Source organism: Lampris incognitus, chromosome 14 (assembly GCF_029633865.1).
Source record: "Lampris incognitus isolate fLamInc1 chromosome 14, fLamInc1.hap2, whole genome shotgun sequence".
In the NCBI taxonomy this organism is placed as follows: Eukaryota; Metazoa; Chordata; class Actinopteri; order Lampriformes; family Lampridae; genus Lampris; species Lampris incognitus.
The window spans coordinates 48,555,829-48,577,941 of record NC_079224.1 but is presented as its reverse complement, the minus strand read 5'-3'; the positions used below and the strand labels follow the sequence as shown (position 1 = coordinate 48,577,941).

The 22,113-nt window shown below is 46.2% G+C and overlaps 1 protein-coding gene across 1 annotated transcript in view; it reads right to left on the bottom strand.

The window, feature by feature from the left end:
* Positions 1-13,922: 13,922 nt before the first annotated feature.
* pex5lb (peroxisomal biogenesis factor 5-like b) overlaps positions 13,923-22,113 on the bottom strand; it is a 94,714-nt gene continuing 86,523 nt past the window's right edge. The window contains exons 12-13 of the mRNA XM_056292739.1: positions 16,763-16,920; positions 13,923-15,123 (exon numbers count right to left, since the gene is read on the bottom strand). Of these exons, the coding sequence (XP_056148714.1) occupies positions 14,925-15,123; positions 16,763-16,920 (357 nt within the window). The 3' untranslated portion in view covers positions 13,923-14,924. The remainder of the gene's footprint in view (positions 15,124-16,762; positions 16,921-22,113) is intronic.

Below are 22,113 nucleotides of genomic sequence, written 5' to 3'. Positions count from 1 at the left end.
AGTCCAGAGCTGTCAGTTGTTATATTTAGCAGGTGATGTGAGTCCAGAGCTGTCAGTTGTTATGTTTAGCGGGTGATGTGAGTCCAGAGCTGTCAGTTGTTATGTTTATCAGGTGATGTGAGTCCAGTGCTGTCAGTTATGTTTAGCAGGTGATGTGAGTCCAGAGCTGTCAGTTGTTATGTTTAGCGGGTGATGTGAGTCCAGCGCTGTCAGTTGTTATGTTTAGCGGGTGATGTGAGTCCAGCGCTGTCAGTTGTTATGTTTAGCGGGTGATGTGAGTCCAGAGCTGTCAGTTGTTATGTTTAGCGGGTGATGTGAGTCCAGAGCTGTCAGTTGTTATGTTTAGCGGGTGATGTGAGTCCAGAGCTGTCAGTTGTTATGTTTAGCGGGTGATGTGAGTCCAGAGCTGTCAGTTGTCATGTTTAGCGGGTGATGTGAGTCCAGAGCTGTCAGTTGTCATGTTTAGCGGGTGATGTGAGTCCAGAGCTGTCAGTTGTCATGTTTAGCGGGTGATGTGAGTCCAGAGCTGTCAGTTGTCATGTTTAGCGGGTGATGTGAGTCCAGAGCTGTCAGTTGTTTCCATGTTGAGACTGAATCATGAACTTCAGCTGTTGTCTGATTTTGATGCACATCCCGTGTTGGAATCCACATTTGTCACTTTTATCGTTGTTAAATCTGCGTGTGTGTAGCTGAACAACAAGCTAGCTGTAATTTCTACCTTGTTCAGTCAATAACCACAAATTAAAACTGACACGCAGGTTAGATTCTCCTAAACAGGGTCTTTGACCAATGAGAGACCCACTCAGCTTGCCTTTTTATATCAAATTCTGGGTTTATTCTGTTGCCTCCCAATACGGGGATCGCCGGTTCGAATCCCTGCGTTACCTCCGGCTTGGTCAGGTGTTCCTAAAAACACAATTGCCCGTGTCTGCGGGTGGGAAGCCGGATGTGGGTATGTGTCCTGGTCGCTGCACTAGTGCCTCCAAATACCAGTCGATTTTGGCGCAAACCTTCAGGCGTCAGCTAGGAAGCTGAAGAGGAATTTCACCTTTCAGCGCCACAACAACCCAAAGTATACATCCAAAGCAACAAAGGAATGGCATCACCAAAACAAGATCAGTGTTTGGGAATGGCCCAGACCTGAATCCAGTTGGAAATCTGTGGGGTGACCCAAAGAGGGATGTGCACAGGAGATCCATCCATCCATCCATCCATTATCCAAACCGCTTATCCTGCTCTCAGGGTTGCGGGGATGCTGGAGCGTATCCCAGCAGTCATTTGGCGGCAGGCGGGGAGACACCCTGGACAGGCCGCCAGGCCATCACACACACACACACACCTAGGGACAATGTAGTACGGCCGAGTCACCTGACCTACATGTCTTTGGACTGTGGGAGGAAACCGGAGCCCCCGGAGGAAACCCACACAGACACGGGGAGAACATGCAAACTCCACACAGAGGACGACCCGGAACGACCCCCAAGGTTGGACTACCCCGGGGCTCGAACCCAGGACCTTGTTGCTGTAAGGCGACCGCGCTAACAGGAGATGCTCTCGCAATTTGATGGATCTAGAATATTTTTGCAGGGGCGTCCAGGTGGCGTAGCAGTCTATTCCGTTGCCTACCAATACTGGGATCGCAGGTTCGAATCCCCATGTTACCTCCGGCTTGGTCGGGTGTCCCTACAGACACAATTGGCCGTGTCTGCGGGTGGGAAGCCGGGTGTGGGTATGTGTCCTGGTCGCTGCACTAGCTCCTCCTCTGGTCGGTCGGGGCGCCTGTTCGGGGGAGGAGGGGGAACTGGGGGGGAATAGCGTGATCCTCCCACGCGTTACGTCCCCCTGGTGAAACTTCTCACTGTCAGGTGGAAAGAAGCGGCTGGTGACATGTGGTAGTTTGCAGCCCTCCCCGGATCAGCAGAGGGGGTGGAGCAGAGACCGGGACGGCTCGGAAGAGTGGGGTAATTGGCCAAGTGCAGTTGGGGGAAAAAATAAATAAATTCTGGGTTGTACCACTCAGTAACCCAGGGCTGATTTTACCAGTCCTCATCCTTCAAGGAAGCAGAAATGTGCCACATAGTACCATAAGCTTTTTATATCGGGGGGGGGGGGGGTCACACTACTTACTGCACGTTACAGCGCCCCCTGCAGGATAAAGGCGTCCATCAAGCTGGTAGTTTAGAAAGAGAAGTTTTTTCTCTGGCCATCCTGACAGACAGTCTATCAGTCTGGAGGAGAGGCGGATCTGAAAGTGATTTGCTTTGTACTTGTGACCAGGGGGAAATGTGACTCAGTTGCTGAATCATGAGTCATGCCGTCCGAGCCGGAAGTCCGAGGTTGAATAAAGTTGTGGCGTCATTATGTTAACGTCTACCGCCAGGGGGCGAAAGAGCTCACTTCGTGAGAGTTTCAAACCGTGAACAACGGCTAGATCGTCTCAAGACTTTAAATAAATGTGTGACGTAGTTTCCTCTCCCTCGTCGTAACTGAAGGGACTTGAAAGAATGAATCCACTTAAAACTAAAATACAAGGCTGCTGTAGCGAATTCAGGGAGGAGGGGGCAGCCCGGGAACTGCCGGAGCCGCGATGCGGACCCGGGCCTCCCGCCCCACGGGCGACGACTGGTTAATGTCAGCGGCGAGACGGGGGGGGGGGGGGGGGGTGCAGAGGGTGCAATTCACACAGGCGCCGCATCAGCGGGGGCGCCAAAAGACCGTATGCAAAAAAATATTATAATTAAAAAATATAACGTGTAACTATATGTTCTAACCCAACATTCTCATCTAGTGGACACATTTAAAGCAGGTTAAAAACCTCACTTTTCAAAACAGCCTACAGCTAAATCCATAGTGTGTGTGTGTGTGTGTTTTATATATTTTGCTATTTGTATACATTCTGCTCTGTTGTTACTTTTAATTAATCAGTGTTTATGGCACTTTTACTTATTCATTTCACTAACTCAGTTTTAAACTTGTTTGTACTTTTCTAGAATTTGCCTGTACTTTTATTTGTTTATTTTTTGTAAGGGGGGGTTATTGATTTCATTGTTTTATTGTGTGAAGCACTTTGTGTTACATTTGTTTGTATGAAAAGTGCTATACAAATGAAATCTGATTGATTGATTGATCTAAGTAACAATATTTATAAATATTAAACTTTTAAAAAAAAAGGCCTATAACCAGAAATTGTTTACTGTACACTGTACTTGTGGCGCCCCCGCTGATGCGGCGCCTGTGTGCATTGCACCCTCTGCACAACCCCTCGTTGCGACCCTGGAACCTAGTTCTCTAACGCAGTTGTCTAACGTAGTCGCCCGTGGTGCGGGAGGTCCAGGTTCGCGCCCGGCTGCAGCGGTTCCCGGTTCCGCCCCGCCCCCCCCCCCCCCCCCCCCGAATTCGCTACACTTCATCTCAAGGAAAGACGTCAGTCAGTCCTGCATGAAGTGTTACCATATCTGTGTAAATGCAGTAACACACAATCTGGATGACAGACATCTAAAACAAATAAATGATAACGTTCAAATACTTCCTGGACCTTAAGGATCCGTCTTAAATTAACCATTTACCTGACATTAATCAAGATAAAATAAAAGTACATTTTAGTGTAGAAGTTAAAAAACAGAAGATAAAGAAAATTAAAACGAAACCATTTTTTAAAGCAACCCAGCTTGGAGGTGTACAGTAAGTTACAGCAAACAGCTAGCAAAGAAAACCAGGACCAATCCCAGCAGCTGGTTTTAAAGGATAATTTTTTTTTTACAACATGGGTCTTATTTTCATAGTGTTTTCCATCATGCGTATCAGTTATGACGTCATTTTACTCACCAGCTTCATTCAGTCGATTTAGGACAGGGGAGCACCGCTGGACTCTGCCTGACAGCGGCGTCTAATAGGACAAGTGAACAGTGCGGTGGCCGAGGAGTGCAAACAAAATTACGAAAGTAAAAACAAATTTACGAAGTGGCCACAGGGCTGTTAAACGTGTCCTTTAAACAACAGCTCCCCCTAGTGTCTCAGTCAGACTGTGTCCGTGAGTGTCCATTATCTATGACTTCTCTGTTGTGCTGGCCGGCTAGTTGGTCTGTGGCAGTACTGCAGCTTGGCTTGTGCTCTCTGACAGCATCCCTGCAGACAGATGAGAAGATCTCCTTCTCCAAATAAAGTTCAGGAAGTGAGCTGGATCACGAGTGTGGGGAGCAGCTCTGATTTCATGTGAAGTGACTGCGTATCAGACTGAAGGATGGTACCAACTGGAGTGAGAGGTATGAGGTACTACAAAACACAGTGAACACGTTAACAGGTTAAATGGCGAGTAGGTGAAGTTAACCTGGACCCCAAAACAGCCACGTTCTAATTTACCTCCAGTTGGGGCACTTCATTCCCAAATGCCAACTGTGGTTGTACTGTTTATATTGGTTGTACTGGGCCCTTCCCAGGTGTGGATGTGAAGCATGGTTCTGTTGAAGAGCAGCATCCAGACCTCTGGATGAATAACAAATAAAAATCTGTTAATCTTTCTACCGTCAAGCCTTTCTTAATGTTCTTCAGAGCGATCTTCCACTTTAAGGTAATTACATTTCTCATTCTGTCCACCATCTTGTCTGATTTAAACTCGAGGACACTTCGTTAACATCCTGGTGCTCGTCGACAAATCTCTCAGTAGTTTAGGACCAAAATATGTACATCTGAGCCCTTTTTAGGACCTGTCCGGTCATCTGGTCTGCTACCTGTTCCCAGAGTTAAACCACAACCCGCTGAAGCAACGGGTACTTACTAAAGAGATGCCTTCATGCGGTTTCTGAGCACGTGTTTAAAACGGCTGGTTTGAATTACATCCGGAAGGTGGGCGTGGTTTTATGATTCATAGCTATTGGCTACTGAAACTCAGGGTGGTTGTGTGGGTGTGGCTGGGTGGGTAAACACTGGGGCTAAACCGCTTGCGTAGAAAAACAAGAAATTCACTGGTGACAGCACCCTTCCTGCCCTGTCGTCACTTTACCAAAAAAAAGGCGAGTGACGAGACCACCGACAGCAGCTTTGAGGTTGAGGATGTGGAAGTGGAAGATGAGTCCTCATTCTCACTGGAAGTTGACTACTCGCCTCACGAATAGTATTGTAACCGGTTATTTTCTTGCCCGGTGCGGGATTCGATACGGGGTGTACTGCACCTCAAGGCGACATCACTAACCGCTCGGCTAAAGGGTCAGACCCGTTAGCTAGGGGCTAACGTGTTTTATTAGTAGTTTACAGTATGTTGCTCAGCCAATACAGCCGTATTCCTTCCAGCCCAAAGGGGGCGTCTCTGCTTTTGTAGCGTCCCGCTACGGACACGCCCTCTATGCTAATGGTCATTCGTGACGCGGCAAGTTACCACCTTTTCGCCAACTGGGAATCAGTTACTCGACCGCCGATATCTCTCGTCTGGCCATAAACGTGATTTTAGGGCTACCATTTGTCTCATCGACCACATCCACACTCCTTACATCGACTAACAACGGGACAAGTTGGATTTTGATGCAAGTATCTCTCTGTTAAGCTACACACCCCTGGACCAAACTACCAGAATGTTAAAAACTGGCCCTGAAAACGTGTTAAAAACGGTTATGTTCTCGACTTCCGGTGATGGGCTGGACAAAATGGCGGCTTAGGTTTTCCGCTCTCGGCCCTTTGCCCCACAAATGCGTTATTTTTGCATTAATTTAGTCTCATTTTCACTTTTAAATACTTCATAAGTGCCGAATTCAACCAAGAAAGCTGCTACCATCCCAGCTACGAGACCAGGCAGTCTGAAGAGATGCTGATATTCAGGCCATAGCCAAGCCAGTGTAAACTACTAATAAGACACATTAGCTAGCCCCTAGCTAACGGGTCTGACCCTTTAGCCGAGCGGTTAGTGATGTCGCCTTGTGGTGCAGTACACACCGTATCGAATCCCGCACCGGGCCAGAAAATAACCGGTTACACCAGTAATGGAGCTACAACATGACTGCCTTGAGCCTAAGCTAAGTCGGCTACGCGAAATGGGTTAAGGCACTGCTACAATCTCAGCTATGCTTTCTCTCAGCCAACATCGAGTCAAGCAAGGCCGAGGTAACAACATTGAAAGGTGATGCCAAGAACAACCATGCCATTTCTTCAACTCTGGCGGGAAGGCGGAGGGTGTTCGAACGCAAAATGGCGGCTATGGAGGACTAAGATGGATACTACAACATCCGGGTACTTGGGGCGGAGAAGGATCCAAACCCGGTGCAATATCTGGAGCGCACACTCCCAAATTGGTTCCCTTTCCTAAAAGATGTGCAGCTAGGCATCATGCGTACTCGTGGAATCTAAAATGGTGCCACACCGAGGGACGAGGAGAGGCCCCGTACCCTCATTTTAGGCTGCCAACGCTTTACCAAGCCATCCTTTGAGCAGCGAGGAGGAATCCCCCAGTTGCCGAAGGACGCAAGCTAAGGTTTATGGCAGACTACAGCGACCACAGTCAAGTGTCTGCAGACCTTCTCGCGAGTAATGGTCACTGCATGGGCGAAAGGAGTTGAGTCCTGTGGCTACTCTCAGAACTCCAGGACCGCATGGTATTCAACACACCAGAAGACGCCTAGCTCTTTCCGAATTCCACCTCAACCCCACAACGGAGCGGTAGCTCCTTTAACGCTACCACCGAGGCTGTTCTCGCCGATAATCGAAGCCCAGATAAGGCAGAAGACTGACCCCCACCGAATAGCTCAACCCAGCGGCACCCTTCAGAATAACTCGGAACTCGTTAGATGTGTTCTTCTAAGCCTGGTTGTTGAACTTCTGAGCTCTAACAGATGTCCGTTGTTGTGCTCTTTGCATGGGCACTGATCGATACACTATTTGGGTAAGTTGGCTAACTTGCCATGGACACTAGTTCAAACCTGGCTAATTAGATGCTAACATCGAATAACGTCAGATACTGGCACACGATAGGCTAGGTCTGAAATCAACACATGGTTAAAATATCACTTCTGTGCCTTTCACATTGTTATGCTTTAATGTTGGCACTTTGATTGTTGTACTTGTTACAAGATGGCAGACGTTATTAATTGTTCATTTCAGTAGACTTATCTCAGTCATAGATAATCAGGGTGAATTCATTTCAATCTCTACAACAGGTTTCTCTTTTTGGAGGGTGGGCTGTTTAATTTGAGCTGCCCATATCCAAATGTGATCATGGAAATTTTACCTTTATCAGTAGGGGTGGGCTTTTCGGCAGACAGGTGTTTGCTTGTTGGGAGGGTAATTTTTGTAAGGGTTGTTCAGATTTTCATGTTGTATGTTCTTCTTTGTTACACATTGTCGTGTATCTCCAGGATAACTGAATTATGCAACGATCGAGGTGTATCTTGGTCTTCCTCTTTTATTTGCTAGACCGTAGTAACATTACAACACGACTGCGTTAAGCACGCCCGAAAACACGAGTGACCTTCTTGCTCTGTCTTCTTCCAAGGGCCCGCACCATTTATACAACATACACAACCAGTAGACATCGAGGGTCAGAGGTCAAACATAAAATACATATTACTGCAAATAAAAATATTTGCTTTCGTGTGTATCTCCATACACTGCACACATTGTTTTATGTTTATCTGTATTTTACTTTTAAGGTAATGAAATGTGGGGAAGGACAACTCAGCCACTGAGGATGCACAAGCCAGTGCATCCTCAGTGCCGGTCCCATGCCCAGATAAATGGGGAGGGTTGCGTCAGGAAGGGCATCCGGTGTTAAACCTTTGCTAAATCAAATATGCAGATCATAAATCAGATTTACATACTAGATTGGTCGAAGCCCGGGATACCAACGACCATCACCGGTACTGCTGGCCAGCAGGGTGCCGGTGGAAACTATGCTACTGTTGGGTGAGGAGAAGGAGAGGGGGAAGGCATGTCCAGAGGCAGCAGGAGAGGAGGAAGGGTAGGAGTGTGGAGGTGAGAGTTGGAACTTTGAATGTTGGCACTATGACTGGTAAAGGGAGAGAGCTGGCTGACATGATGGAGAGGAGAAAGGTAGGCATACTGTGTGTGCAAGAGACCAGGTGGAAGGGGAGTAAGGCCTGGAGCATCGGAGGTGGGTCCAAACTCTTCTACCATGGTGTGAATGGGAGGAGTAAAGGGGTAGGGGTCATTCTGAAGGAAGAGCATGTTAAGAGTGTGCTGGAGGTGAAGAGAGTGTCAGACAGAGTGATGAGTATGAAGCTGGAAATTGAAGGTTTATTGCTGAATGTTATCAGCACATATGCCCCGCAAGTTGGGTGTGAGATGGAAGAGAAAGAAGAATTCTGGAGTGAGTTGGATGACGTGGTGGAGAGGGTACCCAAGGAGGAGAGAGGGGTGATTGGAGCGGACTTCAGTGAGCATGTTGGTGAAGAGAACAGAGGTGATGAGGAGGTGATGGGAAGGTATGGTGTCAAGGAGAGAAATGTGGAAGGACAGGTGGTGGTGGATTTTGTGAAAAGGATGGAAATGGCTGTGGTGAATACATATTTCAAGAAGAGGGAGGAACACAGGGTGACGTACAAGAGTGGAGGAAAGTGCACACAGGTGGACTATATCTTATGTAGAAGGTGTGATCCCTCAAATGTGGCAATGCCATGCCTCCCCTCTCCCTAGACAACTGCAGTGTTGAGTATTTTATTTGAGGTCTTTTTTTTCTTCCATATGAACCTCGAAATGTGTTTGTCCCGATGTCTAAACAGTTTAACAGGGATTGCAAAAGCGTTTTGAGTGGCTGTTGCAGCAAGAAAAGCGCTGTATAAAATGCAACTTGATTGATTGATTGATAATCTGAAATGGATTGGAGACTGCAAGGTGGTGACAGGGGAGAACGTAGCTAGGCAGCATCGGATGGTGGTCTGTAGGATGACTTTGGAGATCAAGAAGAGGAAGAGAGTGAAGGCAGAGCCAAGGATCAAATAGTGGAAGTTGAAGAAGGAAGACTGTTGTGTGGAGCTCAGGGAGGAGTTAAGACAGGTGTAATGGTAAAACTGGGGGCATCCAATAAAGACCGGGCACGAAGTTAAGTTCATAAGCTTGGAAGTTTATTTAATACTTCAGCTACTTACAAGGGACTATTCTTATGGCCTGCTCACCACTAACGTTAGGAACTGACCACTCAACAAGCTTGCTTCTCCAGTCTAACGTCCCCCGGAGTTCGTTTTTTCTTCTTCTGTGTTTCTCATCCTAATCGCTGTTTCAAAATAAAATTCACCGCACATCTGTAGTGCTACACAGGCACTGGGTGGTAGTGAAGACTCGCCGGATGGCTGGGCAACCACTGCAGAAATAGTGAGGGAGACAGCTAGGAAGGCATTTGGTGTGTCATCAGGACAGAGGAAGGAAGACAAGGAGACTTGGTGGTGGAATGAGGAAGTACAGCAAAGTATTCAGAGGAAGAAGTTGGGCAAAGAAGAAGTGGGATAGTCAGAGAGATGAAGAAGGTAGACTTAGACTGCTTTTACTGTCGTCATTGCCTCATATGCATGTCTCATACATACAAGGGAACGAAATTACGTTTCACAAGGACCGCAGTGTCACACGAAAACAAATGACACAATAAATATTAAAAACAAAAAGTGCATTAAAAAGAAGAATTACTTCGCAGACCTAAACATCACAAGCACACCTGACACGGTGAGTGAGAAGGTCAAAAGTCATTTTGTGGGAGGTCCAAGTGTTCAGGCAGGCTGTTGAGGAACCTCACAGCCTGAGGAATGAATCTGTTGCATAGTCCGGTGGAGGCAGCATGGATGCTCCAGTACCTCCTGCCAGAGGGTTGGAGGGTGAAGTGGATGTGGGAAGGGTGGGCGGGGTCCTTCACGATGCTGAGAGCCTTCAGGGTGCACCGTGCATCATAGATGGCCTGGATGGATGGGAGAGCAGTTCCTATGATCTGTCCAGCTGTCTTCACTATCCGCTGTAGCGATCTGCGGTCGGAGGCCTTGCAGTTCCCATGGCAGACAGAGAGACAGCTGGTCAGGAATCTCTCTATGATGCCTCTTTAGAATGTGATGAGGATGGGTGGGGGGGGGGACTCGCCTTCTTCAGACACCGCAGGAAGTGAAGACGCTGCTGGGCCTTCTTGGAGAGTGCAGTGACATGTGAGGACCAGGAGGGGTCCTCTGTGATGTGAACTCCCAGGAACTTAACACTGCTGGCTCTCTCCACATCCATACATTACTTTGACATTACTTTAGCATTTTGGAGCCTTATCGGGGTTTAAAATATATTGGTCCAAATCCGCTTTACTACCTTTAATCAAGGCAACTAGATCAGCATCATTCCCTGTAGAGCAGTGTTTCTCAACCCAATCCTCAAGGAACCCCTATCCTGCAGATTTTCATTGTAACCCTGCATAAGTAGCCCTGCTTGTACTTACTCGACCAATCATCTCGCAGCACTTAATTATGCAAGGTGTGCAACATCTGACAAAATTCATTGCTGATTGGTTGAATAACTACAAACAGGTTCCTATTCAGGGTTGCAAAGAAAATATGTAGAGGTTCCCATAGTCAACCATTTTAAGTACCTGGGTATTGAGATATTTCCTTCTCTCTATAAGATTATTATAAGATTATAAAGTATAATTACACTGAAACATTGAACAATGTTCTCAAACACCTTGACAGGTGGTCAAGCCTGGCGAACTCTTTACAAGCCCACACTGCTATAATCATGATGAATCTATTGCTCATGGACAATTTCACCAGCTCTGTTTCCTTGTCTCCCCCTGCTGGCCATTGGCAGAAACTTCACTCGGCAGTTTCCAAATTCATTTGGAATAGAAAGTGTCCGCGTCTTAAAATGTCCTCAGCTCAGTGTAAGAGATTAGATGGTGGATTGGCAGTGCCAAACTGTAAGTTGTATTTATGGTCCTTCACATTGAGACCTCTAACTAACTGGTTTGATCCCCATTCTAACATTTCTTGGCGTGCACTTGAGGAAAACAGTGTTTCTCTCTGGAGATTACAAGACATGATTTACGCAAATATTTCAACCAACAGTGTCAGCTTATCACAGAGAAGATACGTACATGACGTCTAGCAGAAAGATTGTGTAAAAATACGTTTTTATGGCATCTCAACTCTCCAATTTTTAATAACAAGCAGCTGCTTATTGGGTGCAGGCCAGTTAATTTTTCACAATGGGAAAGGAGAGGCATCCAAATATTGGGTGACATTTACAACAATGATGGTTTCAGATCATTTCCGGTCCTTAAAGACAACCATAACCTACTGGGCAACGGGCACTTCATTCTGCTTTTATTTGCAGCTTAGGGCTCCTCTCAATGCTCATGTTGTTCTGTGGAATCAACCCTTAATACAACATCCATTCCATAGACTCATCAGTTTCAGAGGGGCCTTTAAAGGTTTAGCCTCCACACTTGATTCAAAATTACTTGAAGCCTCTTTTAGAAGATACTCTCTGTGGACAGGCAGTGGAGAAGTGATATCTCTAATGTAGAACCGGATTTCAATTGGGACTCTGTTTGGGCTAATATTTTGCTGGCTTCCCACAACCCCAACCATCAACAAATTTGCCTAAACTATGTGCATAGACTTACCTTACTCCTGGCAGAATGCACCTCATGAAAACTGCAACCGATCCCCTTTGTTCCCTAGGCCCTCTGGTGGTCCATGGAAGCTTTTCCCTCATGTCCTGGGAGTGTCTGCCTGTAGCTCACTTTTGGAGGGGGGTAGCCACCAGTCTATCTCCCTGATATGTTCTCTATGACTGTGCCTGTATCTGAACCCACTTTGATCTTTAATGACTTCTCTATTAACAACACACGAATGTGCAAAGCGAATTGTTTTTGCAGGCTTAACAGTGGCTAAAAAACTCGCCAATGCACTGAAAACAACCCCACAAACTTCTGTTACTCACTGGATTCTCAGTTCTTGGTGTTATCCACATGGAACAACTAACCGCCCATAGAAATGGGGCTAAGGAAGACAACCTCAATCAATGGCTTCTGGCTGCTGGGAAACTGAAGGCTCTGGTATAGTCATTACTCTATAACTGAATCTGTAGCATGGTCCTGGGGGTGGGGTGTGAGGGTGGTGTTGTTTTTTTTTTTGTAATCTCAGTCTGTCAAGGTTTCTGTCTTTGTAATCCAACTTGTGTATTTTATTTTAAAATGGCTGGCGTCTCCACATGTATGGGAGGAGACGTGTGGTAGTCTGCAGCCCTCTCCGGATCAGCAGAGGGGGTGGAGCAGAGACCGGGACGGCTCAGAAAAGTGGGGTAATTTGCCGGATACAATTGGGGAGAAAAAGAGGGGTAAAAAAGCCACAAAAAAAAAAGTTTGATTTCTAAAATGGAAAAAAAACCTGATCTCAAAAAAAAAATAAAAACTTTCATGTTCCCTGATGACCTTAACTCGTTATGTACTGGCAGCTGCACTCTAACCTGTGTATCTAATCTGTTGATGGCTTTTCCATGGCTGGTGTTGACAGGTCCAGGTTTAAAAGGCTACTCTTGTATGACGCCATTTGTTGGATTGTTTGAGCAGGACAACCACACTCTGTAAATGTAGTAGAGTCGAGTCCTGAAAGTTCTGAAAGAAGTCTTGAAAGAAGTCCTGAAAGAAGTCTTGAAAGAAGTCCTGAAAGAAGTCTTGAAAGAAGTCCTGAAAGTTCTGAAAGAAGTCTTGAAAGAAGTCCTGAAAGTTCTGAAAGAAGTCCTGAAAGTTCTGAAAGAAGTCCTGAAAGTCCTGAAAGAAGCCCTGAAAGAAGTCGTGAAAGAAGTCTGGAAAGAAGCCCTGAAAGAAGTCTTGAAAGAAGTCCTGAAAGTTCTGAAAGAAGTCTTGAAAGAAGTCCTGAAAGTTCTGAAAGAAGTCCTGAAAGAAGTCTGGAAAGAAGCCCTGAAAGAAGTCTTGAAAGAAGTCCTGAAAGTTCTGAAAGAAGTCTTGAAAGAAGTCCTGAAAGTTCTGAAAGAAGTGCTGAAAGTTCTGAAAGAAGTCTTGAAAGACGTTCTGAAAGAAGTCTTGAAAGAAGTCCTGAAAGAAGTCTTGAAAGACGTTCTGAAAGAAACTACATGTTTGACTCCAATGAATTTTACTTGTTTTAAGCAATAGTGTACCATGGGGTTTCAGTCAGGGCCTTAAGTAATGAGCTGCACCCCCACCCCCCAACACACACACACACACACACACACACACACACACACACACACATTTCTCATATGGGTGCCGATACAGCTGACACAGCCACATATAAAACACACTATTTGCAGTACTGGATCAGCACCAGCAAGGCAGCTGATCTTCAACAACCACAACGCACACCGCTGTGCCCTACAGCCGCTACTGCAGCGTCACCATCACACCTTCCTTTATGTCGCTCAGCAACCAGACTGCACACGCACACCACATGGCACAACAACAAGTAGAAGATGCGGCCAGCAGAGTGCAGATCTCCGCTGGGCCAAGCAGCTGTGGTGCGTTTAGAGGACACAGGAAGTCCCTGCTCAGCCCCAGAAGAACACAGGAAGTTGATTTCAGACACATTTCAGGCACACTTCAATTTAACTGTGACACACGACGAGTTATAGTTTTGCTTTTGAGAGGGCCAGCACAGAAGGCCCTGCCGGCCCTCCGCTGGGTGTACGTAGTTGAACTTCGGGGCTGAATCTCAGTGTGTTTTAACGGGAGGCTGCGCCGCCACCCGGTCAGCCTCCATTTTTAACCAGTTCTGTGTTTTATTCCCCGACATTTTTTGCTTTGGGATTTCTTTTCATAAAATGTCTTTCACTTTTTGGGTTGCCTTTGTGTATGTCATGTGCAGGCCAAATAAACGTGTCTGATCTTATCAGGCCTCCAGAGCCTCATGAAGCCCTGCCGACTTCGCATCAGATCCCCGCAGTTTCCAAGGGAGCGCCACACACACGGTGATTGGATTTACGACACTTTATTGGATTGGATTAGTACCTTTCTGTACAGGGGATGAAGCTATGAGTACAAGGCTTCTGTTCCTAAAGGAAGTGACATCAGAACATGCACAGCTCCCGTTTCCTCTAGATCTCCGACACGTAATGCTTCAGGGAAAAAAACAAACGCAAAAGCACACAGTCTGAATGGCTATGGCTTATTTCATGTCATTTCTGACATGAAGAAAGACTTAGGGGAAATGCCTCAATATCGAGGGAAAAAAAACAAGTAAATATGGAAAAAGAATGTAAATATTTTAACACTCGCTTGACAGGGAGATCTGGATATAGTAACAAAGTGATTATGTGATTAAAAGCAATGGAGACAAAATTTTTCTACATTTGCCACTGTGCGTTACCTTGACTACCCATCTTTTTTCTTTTGAGTGTTTTTTTGAGTCTTGCGCTGTGGGAGATTGTGGCTTCAGACCACTTCATGGACTTCTAAACGTTCACCTCATGTTAGCTCGACATTCCTACATTAACATGGCTAACATAACTATTACAGGAGAAAGAGTCGTGTCAGAAAACGTGGCGGTGAACCTAAAATGCTGTGAGCTGAAGGACTGTAACGATGTCTTACTCTAAATGCAGGTCTTACCCTGGACATCCTGGTGTTGCCTCCCTAAAACCCTGTGTTCCTTGGTTTTCTGCAAACCAATCTGCAACAGTTTACTGGAAGGCATCCCAAAATATGTGTCTCTTAATTTCCCCACCAAATGCCGCACGCCACCATGGCAACCGCTGTCTCCAAAGAAAGTTGGCGCCCTTTATGGGGAATGTCTCGTAGCGGTGCGTTGGACAGGTTCCTCGTGTTATGGTGTTCACGCTGATCTTTGTCTTGCTCTCCATCAGCTTCTTTCATTTCTGCTGGATGCCGAAAATATTTCCTGTCAAATTTGCAGCCATCTCACCCAGACTAACAACCTTCCTCACCACGGTCCCATTGAGTCCCTGCAGGCTCTGAACCAGCCGGGTCAGATGTCCTCCATGTCAAAGGCCCTCATCAGGAGGTCCAGGTCCCCGACGCTGGCAGCCTGGAACAGTTCTGGCCGGTCCATCATAGAGATGGCAATGCGCAGCGCGGCCCAGATGTTGGAGGACATCACCTGCTGGTTGTGTCCATGGTTTTGCCTCTGCTGGTTCAAGGCGGTCAGGAAGTTACTGGCTGCCTCCCTGCAGAGAAGGTGTGTCAGCCTGCAGGTTAGGTTTATGTCGTAAATTCAGCTTTTAATTATACTTTCATTAAAATGTATTTAACTTTATGATAATGTTTACAGGCTTACAATGTCACAAACCAGAACAGTCTCAACCAGTTAGCCGTTGTGATCTTTCTATGCCAACCCTTCCCTGGACGTGTTGAAACCAAGAAATTCAAGAATTTGAAGCCAATGCCAAAGTGCCTTAAGTTGCATTTCCAACACAGCCACTAGGTGGCTGGCTCCCAAAAAATTCTGGTTCCATGTAAGTCAATGGGAGAATGACCAACTTCTACCTTCAAATACGAAGTCAATAAATGTTTATTACAACAACTTGGGGTCTCTATTGCTAATTTCGAGTCTGGCACACAGTGTGAGGGTCGTCACTTTGAAAATTATTGTTCCATTAAGAAGATATTATATATTAAGGATGAAAAAAGTGGCATTTTGAGGCATGATTGACAGGTCTGTCATGCCTTGATTGACAGGTCTGTCAACCTGTCTGCCACCCAGGTCCCACCCCAGCTTCACACATGATCCACCCCATTGCCCAAATTTATATTTTCTGGTTGCAGCAAATGACAACATGGCAGTGAGCACAAAACCAAACTAGGCTTCAAAATGCCCCTTTAGAAACCAATGGGTCCACGTGCATCTTTTTTAGACCGTCTATGGTTGAGATGAGAGAATGCACTGGAAGTCTTGGTAAACCCATCACATTTATCTTTTCATTAGTTCATATTTTGGTCTTTATTTCATTACTATTGACAAGTCAGGCCCGCTTCTTTTGATACCCTATACCAGTGTTTCCCAGCCCAGTCCTCAAGGACCCCCTATCCTGCAGATTTTCTTTGCAACCCTGAATAGGTACCTGTCTGTAGTTATTCAACCAATCAGCAATGACTGTCAGATTTTGCACATTTTGCATAATTAATATAATATTAACATAACTGTGATGGCCTGGCACCTGTGATGGCCTGGCGGCCTGTCCAGGGTGTCTCCCCACCTGCTGCCAAATGACTGCTGGGATAGGCTCCAGCATCCCCGCGACCCTGAGAGCAGGATAAGCGGTTTGGATGATGGATGGAATGGATGGATGCATAATTAAATGCTATGAGCTGATTGGTTGAGTAAGTACAAGCAGGGCTACCTATGCAGGGTTACAATGAAAATCTGCAGGATAGGGGGTCCTTGAGGACTGGGTTGAGACACTGTCCTATACCACCGAGCAGGGCCAAATCATCTCAGCACAGTTTGTCTTCACATTTCTATGCAGATGACACCTGACTATGCCTCTATTCCCCCCAGAGTGTGATGAGGTTTCAGCAGGTTGCCGCTTGTTTTGCTGACATCTTCTTGGATAAAGAAAAGACACCTCCAGCCCAGCTTATCCAAACCTGAGTTCCTGGTCTTCTGATTTGTGACATTGTCCAAAAAATGTGACTGTCCTATACTTCATGTCACTGTTGGTGATCTAGCTGTTGATGGATGCTGCTACACTGGGTCGACACGTGAGTTTATCTGATCATTTCTGACTCTCTTGTGTGTAGCTTTGGACAGAAGTGTATGCCAGCTGAGCTATGGTACTGAAAGATGACTGTTTCTCTGCAGGGTACCTGTGAGCTCCTAGGTTGATGCAGCTGATTCCCAGGTTATATCTGGACCTGATGAAGCCCGGCTGGAGCTCCAGTGCCCGGGTGTAGGCCTCCACCGCCTCCTCACTCCGGTCGCCGTTAGCCAGTGTGGCCCCCAGGCGGTTCCACAGCAGGTAGTCCTACACACAAACACACACATTCAAACAGAAATATGTATGCACACACACACAGCAGCAGCAGAGTCAGGCCTGGCTGACATGGGTTTGTTATGAAATCTCTGAACTTTTAACTTTTCATGCTTAGCAGTAAAATGTCGAGCGGTGTGTGTAAATGTGTCTCTTTCAGTATGAATAAGTATGTGTGTATTGGTTAGCATGTCATGATGTGCGTGTGTGTGTGTGTGTGTGTGTTTGTCTCTTAGGTTGGATGTGTGTGAGTTAAGGGTATTCATATTATTATGTAAAAATTAAGTTTGTGTGCCAGTGTGTACAGACACTTTATTGTTTTGTCGTTGTACAGGTTACAGTGAGTGTGTTGTCTGCATGTCACCATCCTGTTGTGTAGCACCCGGGGACCAACTCCACTTCCTCTCTCCGCTGCCTTGCTCAGGGGCACAGGCAGGAGTATTAACCCTAACATGCATGTCTTTTTGATGGTGGGAGGAAACCCACACAGACACGGGGAGGACATGCAAACTCCACACAGAGAGGGCCTGGGACGAGGGGCGGAGCCGAGCACCGAGCACGTGAGACGTGCTTCTTCACAGCTCTGTCGTTATGTGACACGTTTAATTTATAAATAGTCCTTTTATAAATTGGTTTCCACATTATCAGGCTCCATTTATTTTGCTTACCAGTTTGACAAGCCTTTTTTGCACTTCGGACTCAGCAATGGCCACTCATAAGCCGAAATCACCTGTAGGCCGCAACAAACCCTCGCAATCAAGTAAACCACCGCGGCCGCTGGATGGCGCTGCTAGCATGGCTAACTCGACCGATCTGCGGGCATCGCAGTCTGTGTTGGACTCACTGAAGCAAGACATATTTGGCAGGAAGACATATTTGGTAGGAAGACATATTTGGTAGGATTGAGTCGTTGGCGACTGACTTGAGATCAGCTCAGTGCGGCGCACAGAACTGAAGAATGCTACCGAGCCACTGCTGCAGGAGATACATGAACATGGACGGACTCTTGGTGACTTGGAACAAACCACGAGTGACCATAGCGACCAGCTCACCTCACTCGAGGCCACTGTCAAGGCGCTCAAAACACAAGCGAGGACACTGGCAGACAAAGGTGAGGACTTGGAGGGGAGATCGAGGCGCAACAACCTTCGTATAGTGGGGTCACCAGAGAAGAGACTGTCCGTTCCCCCCGAATACACTGCCAACGTCTCCCAGCAGAGAGCCGCGTTTGGAGGAGTCAAACGTGAACTACGGGCCTGTCCAGGTGTCAAGTTTGGACTGATGTTCCCAGCACTCCTTAAAATCACCCTACCGGATGGGACCACGCACACGTTTGAAGATCCGACCGTCGCCTCATCATTCGTAGGCAGTCAGCTCCGGAAGGTGGTCCCTCCATCAGCCTCTGGAAGTTGGCAATCTCCTCCTGGGGAGTAGGCTTTCTAACAAGCCTAATGCTTATGTCCACGGTGCGTCTTTAATACTGGGCTGTTAACAGTTTAACCATGTGTTATCACTTTGTCAATTGACTTCAGGAGAAGTTATATGACTCCTACCCCTCTTCACATACTACTTAGTTAGGGTTTACTAGTGATAGGGTTTGTTAGGGTTTACTAGTGATAGTGGGCTACAGTGGGTCCAGTTCATGGTGACGCATCAGCAGGGAGGGGCAGGGGGTATGGTAGTTTAGACAGGGAGGGGCAGGGGTTATGGTAGTTTAGACAGGGAAGGGCAGGGGTTATGGTAGTTTAGAAAGGGAGGGGCAGGGGGTATGGTAGTTTAGAAAGGGAGGGGCAGGGGGTATGCTAGTTTAGACAGGGAGGGGCAGGGGGTATGGTAGTTTAGACAGGGAGGGGCAGGGGTTTTGCTAGTTTAGACAGGGAGGGGCAGGGGGTTATGCTAGTTTAGACAGGGAGGGGCAGGGGTTATGGTAGTTTAGACAGGGAGGGGCAGGGGTTATGGTAGTTTAGAAAGGGAGGGGCAGGGGGTATGCTAGTTTAGACAGGGAGGGGCAGGGGGTATGGTAGTTTAGACAGGGAGGGGCAGGGGTTATGGTAGTTTAGACAGGGAGGGGCAGGGGTTATGCTAGTTTAGACAGGGAGGGGTAGGGGTTATGGTAGTTTAGACAGGGAGGGGCAGGGGGTATGCTAGTTTAGAAAGGGAGGGGCAGGGGGTATGCTAGTTTAGACAGGGAGGGGCAGGGGGTATGGTAGTTTAGACAGGGAGGGGCAGGGGGTTATGCTAGTTTAGACAGGGAGGGGCAGGGTTATGCTAGTTTAGACAGGGAGGGGGAGGGGGTATGGTAGTTTAGACAGGGAGGGGCAGGGGGTATGGTAGTTTAGACAGGGAGGGGCAGGGTTATGCTAGTTTAGACAGGGAGGGGCAGGGGTTATGGTAGTTTAGACAGGGAGGGGCAGGGGTTATTGTAGTTTAGAGTTTCTTTAGAACAACATTATTTCTACTACTTTGTTTATTGCTTGGCGAATTGGTCTCATTCACAGAGTCTATTTTATAGTGTTATACATTTTGCACCCAGCACCATTCTATGGGCCATCCTAATAGGCCTACATCGCAGCAGAGGAGGAGTGATCAAATTCTCTAGCTGGAACTGTAAAGGCTTGAACCAGCCAAGCAAACGCAGCAAAGTACTTGGACATCTTAATCACTTGGGTGTTCATATTGCCTTTCTACAAGAGACGCACCTTAAACCATCTGATCACACCAGGCTGCGGAAGAGGTGGGTTGAACAAGTCTATCACTCTGCATTCCAGAGTAGATCCAGAGGTGTGGCAATTTTGATTCATAAATCTGTTAATTTTACTTGCTCAGATTTCTCCTGCGATCCAAATGGTAGATATGTGCTTGTATGTGGAAAACTTAATGACACCCCGGTTGCTCTACTTAATGTTTATGGCCCCAATTGGGACGACAGTTGTTTTTTCAGATCAGTATTTTCTTTAATACCGGACATGTCTAGGTATCGTCTCATCTTAGGGGGGGACTTTAATTGTTGGCTTAATCCATCACTAGATCGCTCATCCACAAAAACTACAGTTCCGTCAAGCTCTGCTAAAGCTATTCAAGCCTTTATGGACAAATTCCCACTTTCAGACCCATGGCATTTGTATAATCCGTCTGACAAGGCGTATTCTTTTTTCTCTCACGTCCATCACACCTTCACACGTATTGATTATTTCTTAATTGACAATCAGTTTATTCCATCAGTATTAGCCTGCTCATATGATGCCATTGTTATATCAGACCACGCCCCGGTTGTTATGGACTTGCAAATCAAAGGTTGTGATAACTCCCGTCCATCCTGGCGACTGAATATTGGCCTGCTATCAAATGAAGATTTTGTAAATTTTGTTTCTCAACAGATAGATTATTTTCTAGATGTTAATAGGACACCAGGGATCTCAGCCTCCTTATTGTGGGAGACACTGAAGGCATATTTGAGGGGGGGGAATTATTTCTTATTGTGCCCATGACGGTAGAGTCAGAGAGAGGAAACTAACAAACTTGACTGAACAGATCACGCAGATTGACAATACCTACTCTATAGCCCCATCACCAGATTTGTATAAGGAGCGTCTTCTACGACAAGCAGAATTTGATGTTCTCTCCACAACTCCCACTGAGCGATTACTTTTTAAGTCCAGATATGCTTACTATGAGTTTGGTGACAAGGCAAGTAAATTGCTAGCTCACCAATTAAGACAGGAAGCAGCTTCTCACCAGATCCCTCAAATTCAGACTTAATCAGGTATAACCACTGACCCCAAACAGATTAATGATCAATTTAAACAATTTTACTCCTCTCTTTATACGGCAGCGCGACCAGACGATTCCATCTGCTTTTGACAATTTTTTTGAATCTCTAGATATTGCTACGATTGACTCTGACTCAGCTGAGGAGCTAGATGTTCATATTACTGTGGAGGAGCTTTACAAGGCTGCTCATGCCATGCAGGCGGGTAAATGTCCTGGTCCTGATGGATTTCCAATTGAATTTCACAGGAAGTTTTTTGATAAATTAGCACCAATTATTATTGACATGTACAATGAATCTTTTCACTCATCAACTACCAAACACACTCACTCAGGCTTCAATCTCTCTAATTTTGAAAAAGAACAAGGACCCTCTCTCCTGTGGAAGCTACCGCCCAATAAGCCTATTATCAGTGGATCTGAAGCTGCTCTCCAAACTACTGGCTATGCGTCTAGAAACTGTCTTACCCTCTATTATTTCCCCTGACCAGACCGGTTTTATACAAAACAGATATTCTTTCTTTAACACTAGGAGACTTCTTAATGTTATGTACAACCCCTCCACTTCATCTCTGTCGGAGGCCGTGATCTCACTCGATGCGGAAAAGGCCTTTGACCGCATCGAGTGGGACTACCTTTTCGGTACCTTAGAGAAGTTTGGCCTAGGTGACACTTTTATTAGCTGGGTAAGACTGCTTTATACCTCTCCCACAGCCTCAGTTAGGACCAATAACACCTACTCTGACTACTTTCCTCTTTCTCGCTCTACCAGGCAGGACTGCAATCTGAGTCCGTTGCTATTTGCAGTTGCAATTGAACCATTGGCCATTGCCCTTAGGACTAGTCCTCTTATAACTGGCATTAAGCGATTCGGAGTTGAGCAGAAGACCTCGCTTTATGCTGATGATTTGTTATTGTATGTCTCTAATCTCCCCATCTCTATTCCTGCTGTCATTGACATTTCTAGCCTGTTTGGTCAAATATCAGGCTATAAACTTAATCTAGACAAAAGTGGGTTATTTCCGTTAAATGCAGAGGCCTGTAACTATCCTCTGCACACTCTGCCTTTTAAAATTACCACATGTGGCTTTACTTATCTTGGCATTCATTTCCCAGATAAATTTGCAGACTTCTTTAAATTTAATTTTTCCCCTTTATTAACAAAACTACAAAAAGACTTTGAACGTTGGTCATTACTACACCTGTCCCTGTCTGCAAGAGTTAATTCTGTTAAGATGAACTCCTTGCCCAAATTCTCATACCTGTTTCAGTCTACCCATTTTTCTTACACAGTAATTTTTCCATAAAATTGATAAATTGGTGTCTGAATTTATGTGGGACGGTAAAGTTCCTCGGCTTAGTAGACCCTTACTACAAAGACCAAAATCTCTGGGAGGCCTTGCTCTACCGAACTTTAAA